This window comes from Armigeres subalbatus, chromosome 3, assembly GCF_024139115.2.
Source record: "Armigeres subalbatus isolate Guangzhou_Male chromosome 3, GZ_Asu_2, whole genome shotgun sequence".
In the NCBI taxonomy this organism is placed as follows: Eukaryota; Metazoa; Arthropoda; class Insecta; order Diptera; family Culicidae; genus Armigeres; species Armigeres subalbatus.
Genome location: NC_085141.1, coordinates 133,821,649 through 133,842,299, shown reverse-complemented (window position 1 = coordinate 133,842,299; position 20,651 = coordinate 133,821,649). Strand labels below are relative to the sequence as shown.

The 20,651-nt window shown below is 39.0% G+C and overlaps 1 protein-coding gene across 4 annotated transcripts in view; it reads right to left on the bottom strand.

The window, feature by feature from the left end:
• Nucleotides 1-200: 200 nt before the first annotated feature.
• Nucleotides 201-20,651, bottom strand: part of LOC134225986 (RAC serine/threonine-protein kinase) — an 87,296-nt gene continuing 66,845 nt past the window's right edge. For all 4 annotated transcript variants that reach the window (XM_062706468.1, XM_062706466.1, XM_062706469.1 and 1 more), the window contains 4 exons: nt 10,838-11,035; nt 10,605-10,756; nt 3,342-3,960; nt 201-3,274 (listed from right to left, as the gene is read on the bottom strand). In XM_062706468.1, the coding sequence (XP_062562452.1) occupies nt 3,194-3,274; nt 3,342-3,960; nt 10,605-10,756; nt 10,838-11,035 (1,050 nt within the window). In that variant the 3' untranslated portion in view covers nt 201-3,193. The remainder of the gene's footprint in view (nt 3,275-3,341; nt 3,961-10,604; nt 10,757-10,837; nt 11,036-20,651) is intronic.

Here is a 20,651-nt window from a genome sequence, read left to right as displayed (position 1 = left end):
TGATGCTGCTAAGACTAAGGCTGAAAATGATGTATCACGCGGCGTGTCACGCCGCTGTTGACAAAATTTCTATCGGCGCACTCACTGCCGTCATACGCATATTTGTTCCATCTTTGCTGGGATTCCCTATATACATGGGACAGTTATGCGTATAACGGCAGCTCAGGTCCAATGAAATTGTCATAAAACCTCATCAGACGAAGCAGTGAACGACCGCAATAACAGCAACGAGAACGATCTTGCAAGCGAACGTGTTATCCCATCAGACGACCCGTCAAACTAAGCGTGCGTGGAGGAGATAACAACAGCAGAAATTCTGTCTGCAATAAGAACGAGCGCACCCTAATGGTTCCCCGGTGCCGACGGAATCCCGTCAGAATTTTATCTTCTCATGTTTGACGTCATTCGCCGTGAGGCACTTTCTGTTAATCTTCCTCATGCCTTCGTGGCATGATAACAAATTCTTTTTCCCTAAATACCGGATTAAACGTGTAAGTCGGACCATCGCGTTCTGAGTGACGGACAGAACACAACATCCTTCAGATCACTCTAGCTCTGAAAGATTGGATGGCCAATCTCCATTAATACCTTAATTACCGAAGTGCCAGTAAGACCATTAGCTTCGATCGGAAGGCTCTGCTCTTTTGATTATAGCCAATAATTCCGCTTCCTGGCTGCTAATCAATGGACACCTTTATCGTTCGTTCGAGATCGCAAAGGGATCCGTTGGAAGTGCATTTATTCGTACTGTATCGTATCTTCATCCACGGTTGTGCAGTTTAGAGCATGCATATGGGGAGTATTCGCTTGTGGCATATGCAATGCAGATGCCATCAGCATCGTCGTCGTGGATAGAAATGGTTTGTAACATTTTCAACCGTTTCAGTGCTGCTGCAGACGAAAAATTAAATTTGCGCAAAACCCACTGGCTACAAACGGCAAATGTAGACAATATTCTGGGAATGAATTTCGCAAATTCGATTTTCCCAACAAATGTGGTTGCAGTCTTTCCGCATGCTGGCGCTGCACAAGAAGATAATAATATTGAACACCGTTGGCACTTCGAACTTATCTATCCTCAGGTCGGGCTACCTTTACTGGGAATACACGCGGCGAAGATAAAATCGACGGTGGGGACGTTCCTATAGAGGAGAATGAATAGTCACTTGCGTACCGATCCTTCAGTTGTTCAGGAAGACGGAGCATGGCGGTTTGAGCCTACACAAGTCGCAGTTTCACTAACAGATATCTGAAAAAGGTCGATTCCCTTCCATGTTATAATCCCTCCCTTTCCACTCTGACCCTCGCCCTGCGATCTCAACAGATCATCCTGACATTGGAATAATCCTGCCATGCTTATCCCAAATCTCCTAACAAATCCACAAACATTTCGTTCAATAAACGGAACGGTCTAAGCTGGAACATAACAGTCCGACGATCAACTGGCCAGTCAAACATCCCTTTCAAAGGCCATGTTTTTCAATTGCACCTGTATGCTTCCGGAATGAATGAATGAATGAATAGAAAAGTTTCTCGTTAGAAGACCTAGCAAGACCTGCACTGGCAGGTAGTGGTCCTATGAATAATTATCAATTACATAAATTTTGTTAATTTATTTAACGACTGGGTTTTAAAACTGTAAAATCTCTTAACTGAAAGTGAACAGACAAATAAACCGAATTGTGAAGAACAACAAAATTGTGTATCACTTGTTGTTGTAATGTTGATCGGTTCAACCTTGCGTAAAAAGTACCTATCGATAGCAACGAACTGCGGGACTCTCTAAAATCACGTTTATCCCCCCCATCACTGATTTGCATGTTTCACAAATGTGTCACATATTGTAAGTATGTATTCATTTAAGATAAATTAAAGCCCGTTTTTTTTAGTAAACAAGAATTTAGAGCCAATTTGGCGTAGTTTTTTTAGGTAGATTAGTGTTGTGTTTTACATTGTCGTCGTTATTTATTTCTCTAACAAATTTACTTTCTTATCATCAAACGCCGAACTTAACGTCTTAAAATAGTCAATATCATGAACAACAACATGTTTCCAGAACACAAAAATCCGTCTTTTCATTCTTTGATTCGTTTAATAATAGGTAGTTTAGTTTCATCGCTACTGAAAAACAAACTGAAATCCACACATTTACATAGAATGCTAATTTTTTCTTTCTGCTTGGAGTTTGGTAAACATTCTGATTCCAGATGTATATCGTAGTTTGTATTGTTTAAAAGTATGATCGCTATTTTTATCAATAGTTTAATGCAACTGCACTTTTAATATAATTCATGTACGTTGTTTTCTCTCAAGTTAGTTTCTTTCACACTTTCATCTTATATTGGTTCTACATTTTATCACAGTTCGATCCTTCTCTCATTTTACTTTAATGTATCTTTACTCGTTTTGCTTTATTACTTCTAGTTAGCAAGCTTAGTTTTTTTTTTATTTAATTTAAAAGGAAGAGCCATTTCGTTCGCAGGGGAGGTTGGGCATGGTTTTTATTTTTGTAACATTTTATTTTTTTATTTTTAATGTCATATTGTATTGCATAATTATTGCATGAATTGTTTTGTGGCATTTAGTATTTGTCTAGTGAAGCGAGAATGGAATGAATTCGTTTGTTGGTCCAATCCCGGACCTGGATGATCCGGGATTATCTCAACTTCCGGGCTATTGCTGGGTCCTATTTGTGAATGTGACCACTCAGCGACTGCACCTGTTTCCTTTTTGTTTGTGGTTGTGGTTTGCATTACCTGAAATTAAACCGGTCTATTGCTGGGCTTTGTTTTGTTGCGGGGTCTGGGTGCTAAATTCAGGACCATTGCCTCATCCTTTGTTAAACACCATTGTCGACGGGTTTGACTGTGGTTGTAGTTTAGCTATTGGCGCTCCTGCTTTGCTATTCAAAACCTCTGCTTGCATTTGTTACCGTAACTAAATGTATTCTGAACTGTGTGTCCTATCATCACTCCCGAACTGCAAACAAAAATGTCTACGCGAAAAGGCCCACCTGGTTTACGTAGCAAATCCACACGGTCCCAAATGCTTAGTGAGGGCAGCAACGCTTACTCCCATGCAGTATCGTGCATGGGATGGTGTGTTAGCGAATTAGAATACCCCGAAGGGCATAAGTCATGATTGCTGCCCCGTTGATTCTTGTACACAGCTTCTCAAAGATCTCACGACTGTTTCACTGCATCGATACATAGCTGTTCGGGTTGTTGATAAATGAAGGCGTATTCAGTGTAGATGCCATATCCTGGTAGCTGAACTGTAAATAAATAATGTAAGCATTAGTCACTTCATTTTGTTGGTTGGATTATCCAAGTCTTATTTACCTGTGAAAAATGCGGTTCTTCCTGAATTGCGCCCAAGGGTCCATTGTTGTCGGGTGGAGTTAGCTCGACGCTTTCACCAGTAAACTCTGAATCAAAGTAGCGCGTATCTGTGTCGGACGTGACCTGTGGCTTAAACGGAGGAGGTATGCGCTTCTGTACTAAATCGGACCAGTTAATGCTAGAGAAGAACGGGTGTATCATGATTTCCTTTGCATCGTTTGGCCCACCTCCGAGGCGATCTCTGGGTTGTTTCATTAGTAAACCAGCTAGCAGATCACGCGCATTAGCACTGATGCTCCGCGGAAACTTGACTTCTTCCATCAGAATTAACGTGAACAGAATATCGTGGTCTCGGTTGTAAAAAGGTAGTCTGCCGCACATCATTTCATACATCACCACTCCTGTTCCCCACCAATCAACTGCTAGACCGTAATCGTTATCTTCTAGTACCTCTGGCGCTAGATATTCTGGTGTGCCACAGAAGGTCTTTGTTGTTCGTCCGTATGTAATTTGCTCCTTGCATAAGCCAAAGTCTGCAATTTTAATGTGACCATCCTTATCCAATAAGAGATTCTCCAGTTTTAAATCTCGGTAAACGATTTCGTGTGAATGGAGGTACCTAGTTAATAAAAAAATAAATTTTAGTGAGAATTAATATAAGATTAAATTTTAGTAAAATATTGTGATATTGTTAACGTGAATAGCATGATAGGTATGTAACTTTTTTGACGTAGGACTACGTCTGTGTTTTCTATATTGGGGTACACTTTACAATTGCGAAACTCGGGGACCGTCACGAAAATATGATAGACTTTAAACTTTAATATCTAAGCTGTTTCTCGGTGGATTTTCAATTTTTTTGGACCATTTGATCAAGGATGAGTCAACGCTTCTTTGTATTTATTTGAAAATACTGATTTTTAACTATTTATTATCGATAATTGATAAAAAGTTTAGAAATAGGTCAACCAACCAATCACGTACATGCATCACTAGCACAGACATCAAAAATCAATCACTTTCGGGTTTGGATCTAATCCTCAGTTTGAACAAAGTTTCACGCAGAGCAGACGCATCAAAGCGATCGCTGTGGAGTGGACACAGCATCACGGAGGCGCTGATAACATTTTCAAAGAAAATCCATCGCATTGGTGGTGGTGTTCGATGTGTTGCTGCAGATCATTCAACCTCAACGAACCAGCATTTCATATGAAGAAAGGGTTGACCATAAAAATAGCACTGTGGCGATCCCGCACCGCCAGTGCCGATGCTGAAAATTTATTACAAATTGTGATGTCAGCTAGTTGGAAAGGAGCATTGGGAAAAGAAAAATTGGTTCTTCTCAGGACCAACATTTTATGAAAATAAAGAGTTAATTGCGAAAATGGACTGTTTCGGTGGCATCGGGTTTGGCGTGGTAGCTTGGTTGCTGTTAGTGATTCCATCCATTAAAATTTACTGCATCATCTCCCTCCGGCGCGCTATAAAATTCGTTATTTACGATTGAGTTTTGCACTTTGAAGAAAGTTTATTTCGGATAGTCGGATCAACCTTCTTTTGTATAAAATGGTGGCTTTTGTATAAAATCAATGAAGACGCCACCTCAGTGGAAACTTTCTACAGCAACCACCCATCGGTGAACGTCGCTCGGACAGACAGATGCCAAGAGATAATGTTTTGTAACATGAAGAAACTTCGTCTTGAGTCAAATTTCTGTTGTTATTCCTCGCAACAATACGCATCTTAGATAACCAACATATCATAACCAAATCCAAAATCTTGCGAGAAAATTTCATAGGATTTTTAGAATTTATTATTATTATTATTATAATCTTTATTAAAGAGGTTTTTAGCCCAAGGCTAGTTCACCTCCGGGAACATTTTTAGAATTTGTCATTCTCCGAACGGTCCGTTGACTGCTGCGGAATCCCGATCAAAATGGCCCACGCCCACGATTGAGTTTTGCACTTTGAAGAAAGTTCATATCGGATTGTCGGATCAACTTTCTTTTGTATAAAAACCTTTTTGGAGGACACCATCCTCAAAAATGGCCGAAATAAAGAAGAAATAAGTGGCGTAAAACCAAACACAAATATATTTATTTGCAACTTTTAGTTTTCGCCCGCGATGTAAGCGTATGTGGCAAAGTAAGGATTGTGATGTCCCCGACTGAAAGCCAGTCGAGTGGCTTCAGCGGCCGATGAGTCATGTTAATTCCACGGTTAGAGAATCAAAGTCCATCCAACTGGGAACAACTATCCGACTTCTTGATTCAGTTGGCCTCCGAGCAGTTTGCTCAATGTTAATAAAACGACACAAATTATTATGGCCAAATTATTAAATACCATCAGTTTCGAATAGCTACGTAGTCCTACGTCACCTTTGCGTACAACCCGGCTACACCTTTGAGTTTTTCAAAAACTATTCAAAAACTAGGAAAACGTTTTTCAGAAAGCCATTCCTAATCATGAAACAACAAATATGAGATTGAAAAACCCCGGTTTATTAGTCGACAATTGGTTGTTTTTGCGATCTGTGTAGCATTGTACAGGCTTATAACATGAAAAATCCTAACATACTAGCAACCCTATAACAAGCGTGGATACTAGTTTTCATTATATATTTTCTAACAACACTAAATTCAGGGCCCGCTAGGGCCCGGAGGTTTTTTCTGAGGCTTTTGAAAATGACTTTAAATACATAAAAATGGCGCGACAGCTCCGTGAATTTGGTTCGTTGAAATACCGTCATGTGTTGAAATTCACGAAACGAAAACTAGGTTTGATTGTGGTGGAGAAACTACTAGATTTGAAAAGGTCAACTTAGTGTTTTTTTTATTTGTATTTAGGTGAAGGTCAATTCAGAAGCATTTGCAAATAATGAAACACAGATTAATCCACCTAGTAGCCTTTCTGGTGCATCATACAATTTATTGAAAAAAATCACTTTAAAATGGTCAAAAAAGCACTTAAGGGGAATAGGTCGCATTTTTAATTTAATTCTTAAAACATTTTGTTTTGCTATCAATTATAATTATTTTAATTTGAAATTCGCCAAAGTATGCCTGTATTTTGCAAGGACGTGGCCAAGTATGTAAAAATATTAGGATCCTCGTAAATGTAGGTTTTGGCGAAATCAACAAAAATTGCAGCTAGTTTTATCTCTGCAAATTGTGCAAGAGTTAAAAGATTGACATTGGCTCCCCTGCCACATGCGTTTCGTTGATGCACATGAGCATGTGGGAAAAATTATGCTACAGGGCCAACATTTCTCCCTTTAACAGGTTGATGGTGGTTATGGTTTGTGGCTGCAGATAATAGCCGTCATACGCTAGGCGTAGTTGCGCATAGAGGTGCTGGTGCGCGTCGTGGAATTCCTCGGAAACGGTTCGAGATTTCCACTTGAAAAAGGACTTAATTTTTGGCTTAGCGTACGACAGCCACCATTCCATTAACGACCCGTAGTTTCTGCGCTACCGAGTACAATATTATTACTTATATCGGAACTCGGCAACGTTTTCTTCGGTTAGAAGATGCGATCGAAGAGCCCAGAGACCGCCCCCGGGATCGTGTCCCAGTGGGGGAATACAGAGTATGAGCGGTTTGTGATCCGTGAAACAGCAGACGTGCGTGTAGGCAGACTGCAATTTTCCGCGAAGATTACGGCTGACGTAAATCCGATCGAGTCGAGATCACGCGTTTCGACAGACATATCTAAAGTCAGCATCACGTAGACCTAGTGGATGGACATAGCTTTTCGTTGTCACCGTCGTGGCATCGCCGGTTCTTGCCGGTCGGGCGTCCTCGGCTTCAACTACTTCTCGTCGATGTGGACGAACCGTCCGTATCGTTGCCGGCGGTTTGATCTTTCGATCTCATCGCGTTTGCTGGCTTTTTGAATATGTCAACCAAGACCACTTCAGCGGTCTGTGGATGTGTGCGCAACGATGACGATGAGCTGCACGCGTTTTTTGCTTGCAACAGCCTGGGAGACACCGTTCGTGTAATTGGAGCAGTCGGCAGGCTTGCAGTTGGATTTATTGAGCCAGACGGTTCGTTCTGACTCGCCGGCTGTGGCAGCTCGGGAACGCTGACCTACCGATTTGACGCTCGGGAGTTTTGCACCGTCCGCTTTCTTCGGTGATTGTTGTGGCTCAGTTTGCTCCGCCACGTTCGCGTAGCTCTTCTGGACTAGCAGCTTTTTGTTCTGGACACACGATATGCCAGTATGAGCTTGCTCTTTGCAGTATTTACCAGAGACGATCTGATGGATGGATCAGTAGCACAAGTTTTGCCTTCTATAAAAGTCTGCATTTGCCCGGTATAAGGCAAAATGTGAAGTTTTTCCTTCTTTAAATGCTCGCATTTGCTCAGTAAAATGCAGTATCGTGCAGTAATGTTTAGTATCGAATTTATTCAACCAAAATCAAAAGTCTAATTAGAACTCAATAATTGTTTGCTTGTTATCGCGAAATGGTATAACGCTAATGATACAAACGGTGGAGTGTGGGTTCGATTCCCGCCCCGGTAAGAAGAAAACGTATCGTAAGGCGAAAAGTTCTCCACTGGTCCACTGGTTGTTGTGTATATGTCCTGTTCGTTGTCTAAAGCTAGATGTTTAAGTGTTCAGTCTGTGCGACTTCTGGTCGAAGACGGTGACCCTGTCTTCTTTATAATCAACTCCATAGAGAGAGAACGACAAGTTGATGCCATGTACGTGGACTTCAGTAAAGCTTTTGACAATGCTGATAAATTTGCAATCTCAGCTGATAGAAGAAAACTTCTTCGAAGTATTTTCGTGTTCGGAATGCTTGCCGGTCATGTAGACTTTGGCTTTCTTCCTGTTAAAGTACACAACAACGTGCCTCGGAGACAACAACAACACATTTCTTGCGCGACCTACTCACCGTACAAATTATGGATACAATGAGCCGTGCTGCCGCGTCTAATGAAGCAAGTCACGTGTTTGATTTTGATATTAACCAAACAGGTCTATAAGTCGAGAGTACAAAACCTATCTGTGCAACTTTTCGTTGAAGATTCGAATAAATAAACAGAAGCAGAAATAACACAGTGGACCGATGTAAGTGATGAACACGAGCAGTGTATATTTTCAAGGTTACGATCTGGGCATAACCGTGCCAGGCATAATATGGGAAGCAGAGGATCTTTCCATTAATATGCTCAAATAGCAACACAACGATGAATATCGAACACATGGTGATTAGTTGCCCCTGTTTTCAACACATTCGAGACCGTCTTGATCTACCAGCTAGTGCACGGGACACCCTTGCGAACGACCCGTCTACCGAAGCAGATGTTATAACATTTATGAAATTTGTTATTATGTTTGCTCAATTTTCAATATTTTTTCATAAATGTGTAGAACTTTAAAAATTGATAATTAAAATACCCCTTCTTGAGGCGGTCTTGGGCATTGGAGGGTTAACACCTAGCATGAGACAACGGACAAGGACACATAACACCCAGTGGACCAGTGGAGAATTTTTCTTTCACGAAAAGTATCCTTCTTACCGGAGCTGGAATCGATTCCTCACTTCGTAGCACATGCGTCTAGACTGACGTCGCTAACCGCTTGGCCACGAAGCCTCCGAATTTTATATCTAGATTACTAAAACTGTAAAAAAAAATCTTTGTAAAATAGGAGAACCTATCATTATGAATTCTACTCATCTACCTTGGAAGATGATCCAGCAAACGACTGAAAATCTTGATAAAGTATAAAATATAAACCCCGCTTTATACCCTTAGCGATAAAAGGTGCTTTTCATGTGTATTACAAAAAATATTATTTTGGCGATAGGCGCATAGTCCAATCCAGCCAATTTATAATAGAATACATAAACAAGATACATATCCCAGTAGCATTTGGGTTTTATTGGGTTCCAGACCGATATAAAACCAAAAAAAAAAATACTTGGGTATTTATACAATTGGCTGACTGAAAAGTTCAAAAGCCATTGAAGAAGAAGAAGAAGAAGAAGAAAAGTTCTATAACATTTATATTTGTTTGCCCTTATTCTAGAAAGTTTTAGTTTTATTCGCAGTATCAGTTTTACCTACACTTCCCCTATTTGTCACAACGTGATAATTGACTAGCACGTAAACAATTTCTTCCCCAACCGCCCACAAGTAAGACCTTCGCGTTCATGACGGCGAGACAAACTGCGCCATGCTGCAGCAAGTATGTCATTTTGAACCTTCGGATGATTGAGTCATTCAATCGGAGTCGTGGTGATTGCATTTTCCCGCTTTGCATCGTGAGAAAAAGAACTGGTAGAGTGCTGACGGTAGCAGCGTGTGCACGCAGCTTTGGCATTGATGGTTTAGTATTAGCCGATGGTATATGTCACCGCTGATTTTTTTTTTCGCAGGTGATCGGCAAATTTAGGACAGAAAAACAACGGAATGTAGTCGAAAACAAATTAGTCACCGATGATAAATAATTCGGCTCGTCACATATAAATGCAAGCTGCACATTGGTTTTTATGGCGACTAGTGTTTTTCCAGTAAAAGCCGATTCCAAGCGGAAATTCGAGTTTTATGCATCAGCATTCCTTGTCTCTGCATTTCGAAAATATTTTTCCACATTTCAAATGCTCTTTCAGCTACTACTGCGAGTTCATTGACTTCTGTGTTCCGTATGAAAACTGGATAGAATAATTTAGCGGAGTTTTGCAATGTACAATGTTTCACATACTCGTAGGTATATAATGTGTACATACAAACTACTTTACAGTGAATCTCTATTTTGGGCGTTTCATTAAGTTAAATATCGAATTTATTCAACTTTGTTTTACCACATAAAGCAGATTACACAGATCCAATAAAACTACAAAACGTAGAAAATACCTTTAAGTTCGTTTTGTTTTAAATCTAAAGACATGAATATTTTTACTTTATGTGGTAAAACCGAACACAAATAAACTATGTGTCCTTCTTCTTCTTATTGGCATTACATCCCCACACTGAGACAGAGCCGCCTCGCAGCTTAGTGTTCATCAAGCACTTCCACAGTTATTAACTGCGAGGTTTCTAAACCAGGTTACCATTTTTGCATTCGTATATCATGAGGCTAGCACGATGATACTTTTATGCCCAATCCGAAAATTGCCTAGACCGGCACTGGGAATCGAACCCAGCCACCCTCAGCTATGTGTCCACTATGTTTTTAAAGTTTTCGTCATAATATCCAGTTACAAAGCAATCATCTTCATTCCTTAAAATTTCTAGAGCTACTTACCCAAGTGCCGAGATTATTTCAGCGCCATAGAATCTGGTTCTATCTTCGGAGAAAACGCGTTCACGGCTTAGATGAAAGAATAATTCCCCTCCGTTGACGTATTGCATAACGAAGCACAGACGGTCCACCGTTTGAAAAGAATACTTTAATGACTGTGAAACAATGGGAGAAGTATAAAATGAATACATTATTTGAACTGTATCTGTAAATAATCGATTTCATTCAAAACTTACTATCAGGAAGGGATGGTTAGTTTTCTTAAGGACACGATTCTCCGCCATTGTGTGAGCGACTTCATCCTTTTGAACGATGACTTCTTTCTTCAGGATTTTGATAGCATACAGCTTTGCGGTAGTTTTCTCGCGACATAAGATCACTTTGCCGAAGGTACCCTTTCCAAGCACTTTCAAGAATTCAAAGTTTTCCAGCGTCTGTAAAAAAAAAAAATAAAAAAAACCCAGATTAATCCACCTACAGTGAGATTTTGACCCTTCCTTAGTTATAAGGATTTTTTTTCCAGACTTCAGTATTTAAAACGAGATAAAACTACTCAGCATCCCATGGCGATTTACCGTGAAAGCAACAAAATAATTGCCTACCCAAAGGCGAGGTCTTGGGTTAAGTGACAACTTAACGAATGATAACGTACTGTACTTCATGCTGCCTATCTATAAGGCGCTCGTCGGATTGAATAACTATTGTGGCATGGTTAGCAACTATCGTAACGCTGGTTGCATATATTGTACTCGTAATTTCCAGAGACCTCGATATTATTTAATCCAGAACTAGCTAAATCAGTCATTGATCTGAGCGAAACTCAATAGCGTTCAATAATAACATATATTTCACCTTATGGATGCCTAATTTGGTAAAACTAAACTTGTTCAATACCTTAAAAATGAGCGAGATTTTTATGGTAGTAAATTTCAGAATTTGCACACATACGCACACATACATGCATATAAGTGATCTATTAGTGTCTCAAAACATGCTCACATTTGCTATCAATCTTCTACTGAAGAAATTTTTGAAATCCTTTTCAATTTTTACGTTTTTGCTTTTCTGAGAAGATTTTTTGTACATGGTTCTATATGTTCCTCAATAAAAATCATTTGTTTCTTTGAAACAAATCAGAAAAATAGGCATAATTTCATATCATATCATTTGTTATAATTATATTTTCAATGTCAAAGTGAATTTGTTTCAAATACCATACATTTTATTTAATAATTCACGAGATTTCTTGATAGATTAATACGTAACACACCTGCGTAACGCATACGAAGTGAAATTATAGACACTTCCGAAGGAAGGGTCAAAACATTGTGTAATACCTGAGATTTATATCTGATCTATACCAATCCAATCTGAAGAAAAAACCTATGTGGAAATGATTTTGAACTCTAGATTTATCCATTTATCAGTGATGGCGATCCTGAAGTGCATTGAAAAGCAAAAGCTCTTCATTGTACAACTCACGGGGAAGCCCGGTCAATAGTAAAACTGGAGTCAGTGATTTAGGTTGTCTATGGCCGCTGTTGAAAACTGTTCGAAACCAAGGCGCATCATTTTTTATGAGGTACAATGGCCCAATACTGAACCTTTTAGTAGTTGGCACTCCGCGGGCTACGAAATGATGAGTCCACATTTGGTAATGGGCGACCAACATGGATTTGGTTCTCACAAGTTCTAATCTCATCAAATTGGGTCTCATCATCATTGGGTCTGCCAATGACAATCGACTACCAGTTAAAGGTTTGTACTTGGCTGGTAGTATAGCTTAAGTTGTCCTTCATATCAGATATCAGCTATAATGAGGAGTGCAAACTGCCTGGTCTACCTAGGATGTGGTGGGTTGTGACAGTGGGCTTCGCTACTCTTCTATTAAAACAATATTTGTTATCTATCAGCAGACTCTACCAAAGGGACCGTGTGCACGTAAAAATATTCGAAACCACATCTGAACTATTTTCAAATCATTCATGTTTTCATTGATGGTCCGCATTTCTTCGACGTCATCGGTGTCATCGGACGTTCCGAGGATCAAATATTAACTCTGACCACTATCTGGTGGTATGTCAGGCTGTCCAGCATCACCGATTTTAAGCGTAAGTTGAGGATAATGGACAAGGAGTAGGATGCCAGAATGCCGGCTGAGCCCAAGCGAAAGTAGTTTCTCGAAAGGTGACTATCTTAAATAGATAGGGTGCAGATTGGCGTTAGAATCAGTCACAGAAGATTACCCGAGCAAAGTCTGATATTATAATTAGATCAAATTGAAAACATATTTTGATGTCGACATAAAATTGATATCATGATTTGTTTTCAAATTCTAATTTTCGTGATTGATTACATCTTTGGATTTCATTTTGCTGTAGATTTGTAAATTGTATGAAATGACATCAAACTGATTACTTATTTTGTTAACGAAAACCAACATCAAAATTAGTTTTCAATCTGCTTTCATCGACAGCAGTAATAGTTCTCGATTTGATGTAACAGTAAGATTTTTCTGCTATAGATGTTGATCTTTTAACTTTGAACAAGAACATGGCTTCATGGCCATTCATCTAATCAATTATTGCTAACAACAGAGTATGATAAGGTAAAAATGGAAGCTCAGAAGAGCAATAAATCGTGGTTAACATTAAGCTCGGAAGAGCAATGAATCGCGCTGCACATTGACAGGAAGCGGAAAAAATATTTATATCTATTAAAAGCGGGTATTTATTATAGTTAAGTCAATGCTGGGGAACAATCACTGGATTGAGGAACATTCGATACGATGCATATGATGCTGGGTAATTAGGCCGAATGCCATTAGGTCAAACGAACGGTCATTAGTCCGAATGACCATTAGGTCGAAAAAAAAAGAGAAGTGAGAAATGAAACTGAAAACTGATTAGTGAGAAATGAGAAGTATGAAATGAGAAATGATAAGTAAGATAAAAGAAGGAAGAAAGCATAAAAAGACAGAAGAGTTAAGGAAGAAAGAAGAAAAAGGGCAGAAGAAAGGAAGAAAAATAAGTAGAATTGAAGATGGAAGATGTTAGAAGGAAGAAGATAGTAGAAGAACGAAAAAAGAAAAAAGGCATAAGGAAGAAGGAAGTAAGAAGGAAAAAGGAAAAAAGAAAGAAAAAGGAAAAGTAAGGGAGAATGAAGAACAGGGTGACCACTTAACTTACATTTTTAAATTCCCGCATATTTCCCGACTTATTCTCGTTATTTTTTGAAAAATCTCGATATAATTTTGAAGATTCCAAATAAAAATTTATATTCAAATTTCAAAACAAAAAATGTGAATGGTCATATCTTATTCTAAAAGTACTAAAACTAGATAAAAATTTTGACAGTAAACGTCGAGACGTCAATTACTTTTTTTTGCTAGATATCTTGGCTGCGCATATGCACAGCAAATGTTTCGGGATGGACAAATTGATATGAAATTTGCGAAAAAGAATCCACGTGTCTTGGAAGGACTCGTACCTTCAACCTCCTCCTTCTCGACGTTTACTGTCAAAAATTTTATCTAGTTTTATTGTCTCAGTTAATTCTTTGACTAATTTAAGGTCAATTAAGCATTTAAGAATAAGAACAGCAATAATTTTTCTTCTTCCAATTTTCGGTTGACACTTGCGTTTGTTTATTTCCCGTCCCGTATCACCAGTTGGGATTGATCTTTGCGTCCCGCACGAATGTCCACGCAAAACTCCGTCCGCGGCGCTCTCTGTGTGTACACTGGAGAGAAGCTAAGGCCACTTTTCGGGGGTGCACCTTGGGATGATCGCGCGCTGAAGTTGCGTTGCTCCGCGCCGTTCGATCGAAGCGCACAGAAAACGCGGAATGTACACACGGCGAAGAATTATCGAATGGGGGCCCGGAACACTAACTGCTAACCCCGCGCGCACTACTCGTCAGCTCGCTCGCGACTTGTCGTTGACTGGTCTGCCACTCGGCAGCTGCAGCGGCAGCGGCGGCGCTTCTGAACCGAAACCGATCGCCCGCAGCCACCCCTGCCGAGGAAGCCCGCAAAAGTCAACAAACGCCGGACTCCCTGTCGTGACCGCCAACGCCCACAACTTCTCTAGAATCCATAGGCAACTGAATCCGGTGAATCCGACGGTAATCTAAACTAGGCTTAATTGATGCGCAGTGCGCAAAGCAATGTTATCTCTCTACGGCTCTCTTATGAGCGATGAAGCACCAGAAAAAAAAAAGAAAAAAAAAAAAAGAAAAAAAAATAAAAAAAAAATAAAAAGAAATTCGTTGCCAATTCCAACGATTTCAACACAACGCCTGCGTTTATTGATTTAATCAAAACGACTCCTCGGATCTCAAAACAGATTCCACCGCGAGATGCACGGAAGTCTGCTGATCATCGAGTCAATGTTTGACGATCTTTTATACGTCGGAGAGTGTTATCGCCTCGAAGGATCAATTGCTAGGAAGGAAATATTTGGCAACGCGAACAAAACCAATAATCACCAAAATGTGACCCGATTTTGTGCACGGCATTCATGTTGATGAACGTGGATAAGAGAGAATGGAAACTGCGGATTAACTGCTTAGCCTATAGGTTAACAAAACAATAGCACACACTTCTTCTCGGCCTTTCCAATTCCATCCAAAGCGTGAGTGTTGTGTATGCACGTCATGTTTCCCAAGAGGCAAGTGATCTTTCAAAATAACGACAATTCTGCATTCTATTGTGATGTAGGTGCTACTCGATTTGAGCTGACGCGAAAGTACAAGCTACGTAATGGGTTAGAGATGTACAGCACGAAATTATTGTTTATGTTTCCAATTGAGCTTGTTCAATATTTTCGTTTTCATGCTTACTGTAAATGTTTACGTATGTTGATTAAACTGATTCACAGTAAAAAAAAAAAAAAAAAAACTGAATTGCGATAGTGAGGAGATGCGCGCATTGAAAGAAATTACAAATTTCTCACATGCTGCCACCGAATTACTTTGTAGCTGACCCTCAGGAACAAATGAGTCTTCCTGTCTGCTGAAAGAATCGGAGTTCATCGGCACCTTCCGCAATCGCAACAATTAAGTTACATTGCACACTAGATCTGTGCGCCGCCGCGCCACGCCGTTGACTTTCTTACACCGCCGCCGCCATCAAATATGAATCGGCGCGCTATGTCATGCAGTAGGTTACGAAGCCCATTCGTATATATTTTTAAAGATTTTTTTTTAATGATAAGTTTTGTCTCAGCTCTATTGCAAATTGAAATTTATAATCCTGATCTTGATCCATTATTCTGAATTGCATTTCCTGTCGTGAATACATTTTCAGATAAGTTCCTGTGACAATTATCTACTATCAATTTTGCAGCATTTATTCTTATTTCCAATAAAATCGTTAAATTGAAATCATTGGATAGTGACCTACTCACAAATGAAACTAACATGGAGCTGATTTCTGATTAAAAAAAAGTTCGATGGACGACATGGGATTTTTTTTGTTTAGCAATTTTCAGTAATACTGTGTGTAACTGATGATGTTTATCGTTCAAATATTCTGTATTTCTTTCAAAGAAACAGTTGGTTCACAACAACATTGCTAACATAAAACTACATTTAATTAAGCACTCCTTTGGATAAGCAAGATAAAACTTTTCTTGTGAAATATTTCCAAAAGTCCTCCATACAATGTCCGAAATTTGTGTGCAATCAAAATTTAAATTGGCAGGGTATTCTCGGCCAAACATAAACAAGGAAAAATAAGCTCTTTTTAGTGGAATGTCTTTATCTATAACTAGTTGACCCAGCAGACGTTGTTCTGCATAGTAGGCGTAAATGCGCGTTGTAAACTGCCTATGCGAAATTTCCATACGAATCCTAATTTTAGTTTTTCATGATTTACTCGACTTTTCTTGTCACTTTCACATGAGGAAATATCATATAAACCCGTCGGAAACGATAACCAACATACCTGCTGAAGAAATGGAGAAAATCTATCCAGCCGTTTTTGAGTTATGCGGATACAAACACAGACCATTTCATTTTTATAATATAGAGATAGATGAGAAGATCAAGTCGAGTACGTGACACTGAAGACGGCCTTACAGTTGAAATTGAAATACGTAGGGTAACGGCTCAAACCTTGGCCCATTATGCTACGGCTGAGCACATTTATCGCTATAAATCTTCATATATTGCATTTCCAACCAGAATTATTCCACCAGCCGGCATGCTTACATTTGGTATTGATGCCAAATAGCAAAAAACGACGATGAATGTCCGCAATATTTCATTTAAACCAGCGAAAGTCTCGAGAGAAATGGACAAAACATCGGCATCCTTGTCCCTATCATGTGGATAATTTTTCAGCCCACTTGGGACGAGTGATTGTTGATTTCGAACATACGAGAGATAAAGATGGGTTGCTGTTTATAGTACCAGTCATTTTGCTTGCGTTGAATAAAGGCAGCATGCAAACAAATAGAGAAAATCAAATCATCTTATTGAGCGTGAATTCTAATTGGTTGCATGTAAAATACTACCACACTGATTGTGAGAATGTGTTTCAGATTCCTCCAATAGCACGCTTACCAAGGACATGCTAACGAAAATACTATTATATGAATCATTTATTTCCCAAATATTTACCATATTTGCAAGTGAAGAAGTATAGAAAAATGAAAACTGTATTAAAAACTGCATTTGCAAAAAGGCTACATGTTCTAGCCCTCATGTTGTGCCTTCAAACAAATTGCATACGTTAATTATTGGCTGCCGCATAATTTTGAGATTTACTGCTAGTTGAAATCATGGCAGTTGTGTTGCTCTCGCTCTCGCGATACTCTCAAAGAAACTTTTTTCCGAAACGTAAACAATGCTTCAGGTGGGGATGATGCATAACGCACTATTGAAGAAAGCCAATTGTAAAACTTATTCTAGGTAATTCCTTGCTTTGTACTGTGCATAAACAGTTATAACTGTGCCAACTACCTGATATTATTGCACAATTATTCATAAATACAATTATTGGATGCTTGTTTTTAACTCTGCCTGCATTGAAATTTCCAGATTGGTACGTGCGTTTGATTCCACTCCTCTCTATATCGATCAGCTGTTTTGAATCCTCTCAAAACTCTCACGTGTTTCAACTTCCCGAGTTGAAAGAATACTTTTTCGGTATCATTTTACAGATCAAAATACTTTTTGCAAGCAATAATAAATCTAAATTATGATGAAGGTATTTGTCAAGTAATTTGACTTGTAATTATTCCCATGAAATGACGTTGAAAGTTTTTCTAATGAAACATACGATCCATTGTATCTTTCCATTATTAAATGAGAAAATGTTTGTAGGATTCGTGCGAAAGATGATAAAACTAAATATTCTTACACTAATTGATTCATTTATTTGCGAAATTATGAAGAAAATGGTGTATCGAACCATGAAAGGTTGATGCTTGAATCGTGTTTGGAAGCCGTAAGGTAGGCAATTATTTTTGGTATGTTCTGCGAATGAAAGCGATTATATCGTGATTCGAGAAAAGCATCATGACATGAGGGCCCATTTACTACATGACGTTTTAGGTTGTGGGAAGGTTCTTGTCTGAGCGTTAAGGACTTTATAAATTTTAGAACCCTACCATACATGAAGCATTACTAGAGGCTTGGTGTGGGTTGAGTTTAGCGTTATGTAATTTGCGAATGAAACTTAACCTGTTTTTACAAAAATTCATAGCAACCTAATCGCAAGCATCGGATATTCTATCTGCAGCTTTCGGTTATTTTCTCCAGTACGGGTTATTGGTGAGAGTGTTTTGATTTCAGAGTTTCACCTATACTAACGTAGTGCTATAAATCGAAAGCGCATGCCACCATTTGGCTACGGGTGTCCCCAGTATTGTCCAAAAAAGTTTTGGTTAATTATGTCGCTATACTAATGGAAATTGTGAAATAAAAATGATAGCTGACATAGTGTGGTTGTTATCCATTCATCTGATGTACGAAAGCAGGTATGTTCATTCAGAAAACTCTTTTATTGGGCAAAATAAAAACTCTAACACAGCCAGCCTGCATAAGCCAACGAAACATGGCTGCTAAAAAACCGAGTCAAAGTGATTTTTCACGCAAGATAATTGCTTTTAATAGTTTAAGAAGTGTATAAATCTAGAGTTATGAAGCAGATATATGTTTGATACACTTTTCTAAAGAAGCAGTGGTTAATATCTTTCTACAAATCGACGTATTGTCGCCGAAATATTGATTAATTTGCGTGATGAGCCAATGTTACATCCAGGGCCAACATTACCGCCGGTTACCCTATTTATAAATTTTACAACGTTGTGGAATTAAATAAAATACACCCAGGTTTTATTTTACGCGGTTGGAATTCATTAATTTCTCGGTTAACCCGAAATTTTACAGCTTTTTTATTACCGTGACCTGCCCTAATTCCGCGCATCGCCTAATACCGTGGTTTTCATAAAAAATCAGAACCTGGCTATCATGGACAGGACATCACATTATTTGGTGAAATGTTCAAATATAATATGTTTGAACATTTCACCAAACAATACGCTGTCCATGATAGCCAGGTTCTGATTTTTGATGAAAACCACGGTATTGAGCGATGCGCGGAATTAGGGCAGGTCACGGTACCACCTAAATTTTCTTTGATTTTTTGTGAATTTTTTCGTGAGGATAACTCATTGTTTCATTGACCCTGAAGGTCTTTAACGACAAAAACCATGTAAAAAAACCTTGGTGTAGTACTAAACTAGTGATATGATAGGCAAGCATAAACTTTTTGAAAAAATCTTTCCAAAAAATTGATAATTGTTCATTAGGAATTGCTCCTAGAACGCCCTCTAAAATTCCTACTACATTTTTTTGGTGTTTCAGTCTGAAATTATTTCAGAATGTGATTAGGGCTGTTTTTTTTTTAAATTCAAACATATTTTCTCATAATTCCTTATAAACCTTTGAAAATAGTCTTTATTATAAAATAATACGACCCTACAGAAAGTCCTTAAAAAATCTGGTTGAATTTCTTAAATAACTTCCAGGAGAAGAAGATATTTCTAGAGGAATAGTCAGATTAATTTGCAAACGAATTTTTCAAAGAAATTCTGAGGAGGGAATTCCTCAAGGAAAAATACCCTAAACGATGATCCGTGAGAGTAGGTGGGAGGTGCCTTTAAAAGAATTCCGAATCAGCTTCGAAAGGAATATACAGGAAGTTTTTGGAGAGTTCTTGATATAATTTGTGTAGAGTTCTAGAAGTGGAGGAACTCACGGGTCCTAGTGGAATTTCTGGGTTCAAAAGAAATTTCTGAAGAAATCTCGGAAAAATATTTTCCGAAGATTTTACGGAGGAATTACTGAAGGAATTTCCGAAGCAATTACTGGAAGAATTTTTGGAGGAACTCCTGGAGAAACTTCTGGAAGGACTCCTGGAAAAACTTCCGAAAGATCTCCTGAAGGAACTTCCGAAGGATCTTTTGGAGGAACTTTCAGAGGAACTTCCGGAAGAATTTCTGGAGGAACTTCCTAGGAAGCTCCTGGAGGAACTTTCAGAGAAACTTCTGGAGGAGCTCCTGGAACAACTTCCGGAGGAACTCTTGGAGGAACCTCCGTAGGAGCTTTCAAGGAGTTTTCTTGACGAAATTTCAGAGGAACTCCTGAAGGAACTTATGCCGGAGTTCGTGGAATAACTTTCGGAGGTACTTCCGGATGAATACCTGGAAGATAAAATTTCAGTCGGCGCACAGGTCTAGTCTACAACATAGTGCATTTAGCAATAGGCGATAATGTTTTCCGTAAGTAAGACTTCTGTTTCTCTGTGGTTTTAACTTTTGGAACTCAACTGTTATAAAAAATAAATCTAATGACAGCCCAGAACTAGGGGTGGCATTGCGCATCTAGACTCGAAACGAGGTAATCATACAAACTGTAATACGAAAGAGCTATCGAAAGGAGATGCGTAATAAGGCCACAAGCTTGGCATTGGTCATGACAGTCAATGGTATGCTTAGTTTTTTCTTCTGTTGCTCGTCGTCACCAAACGCAACGTTAGCA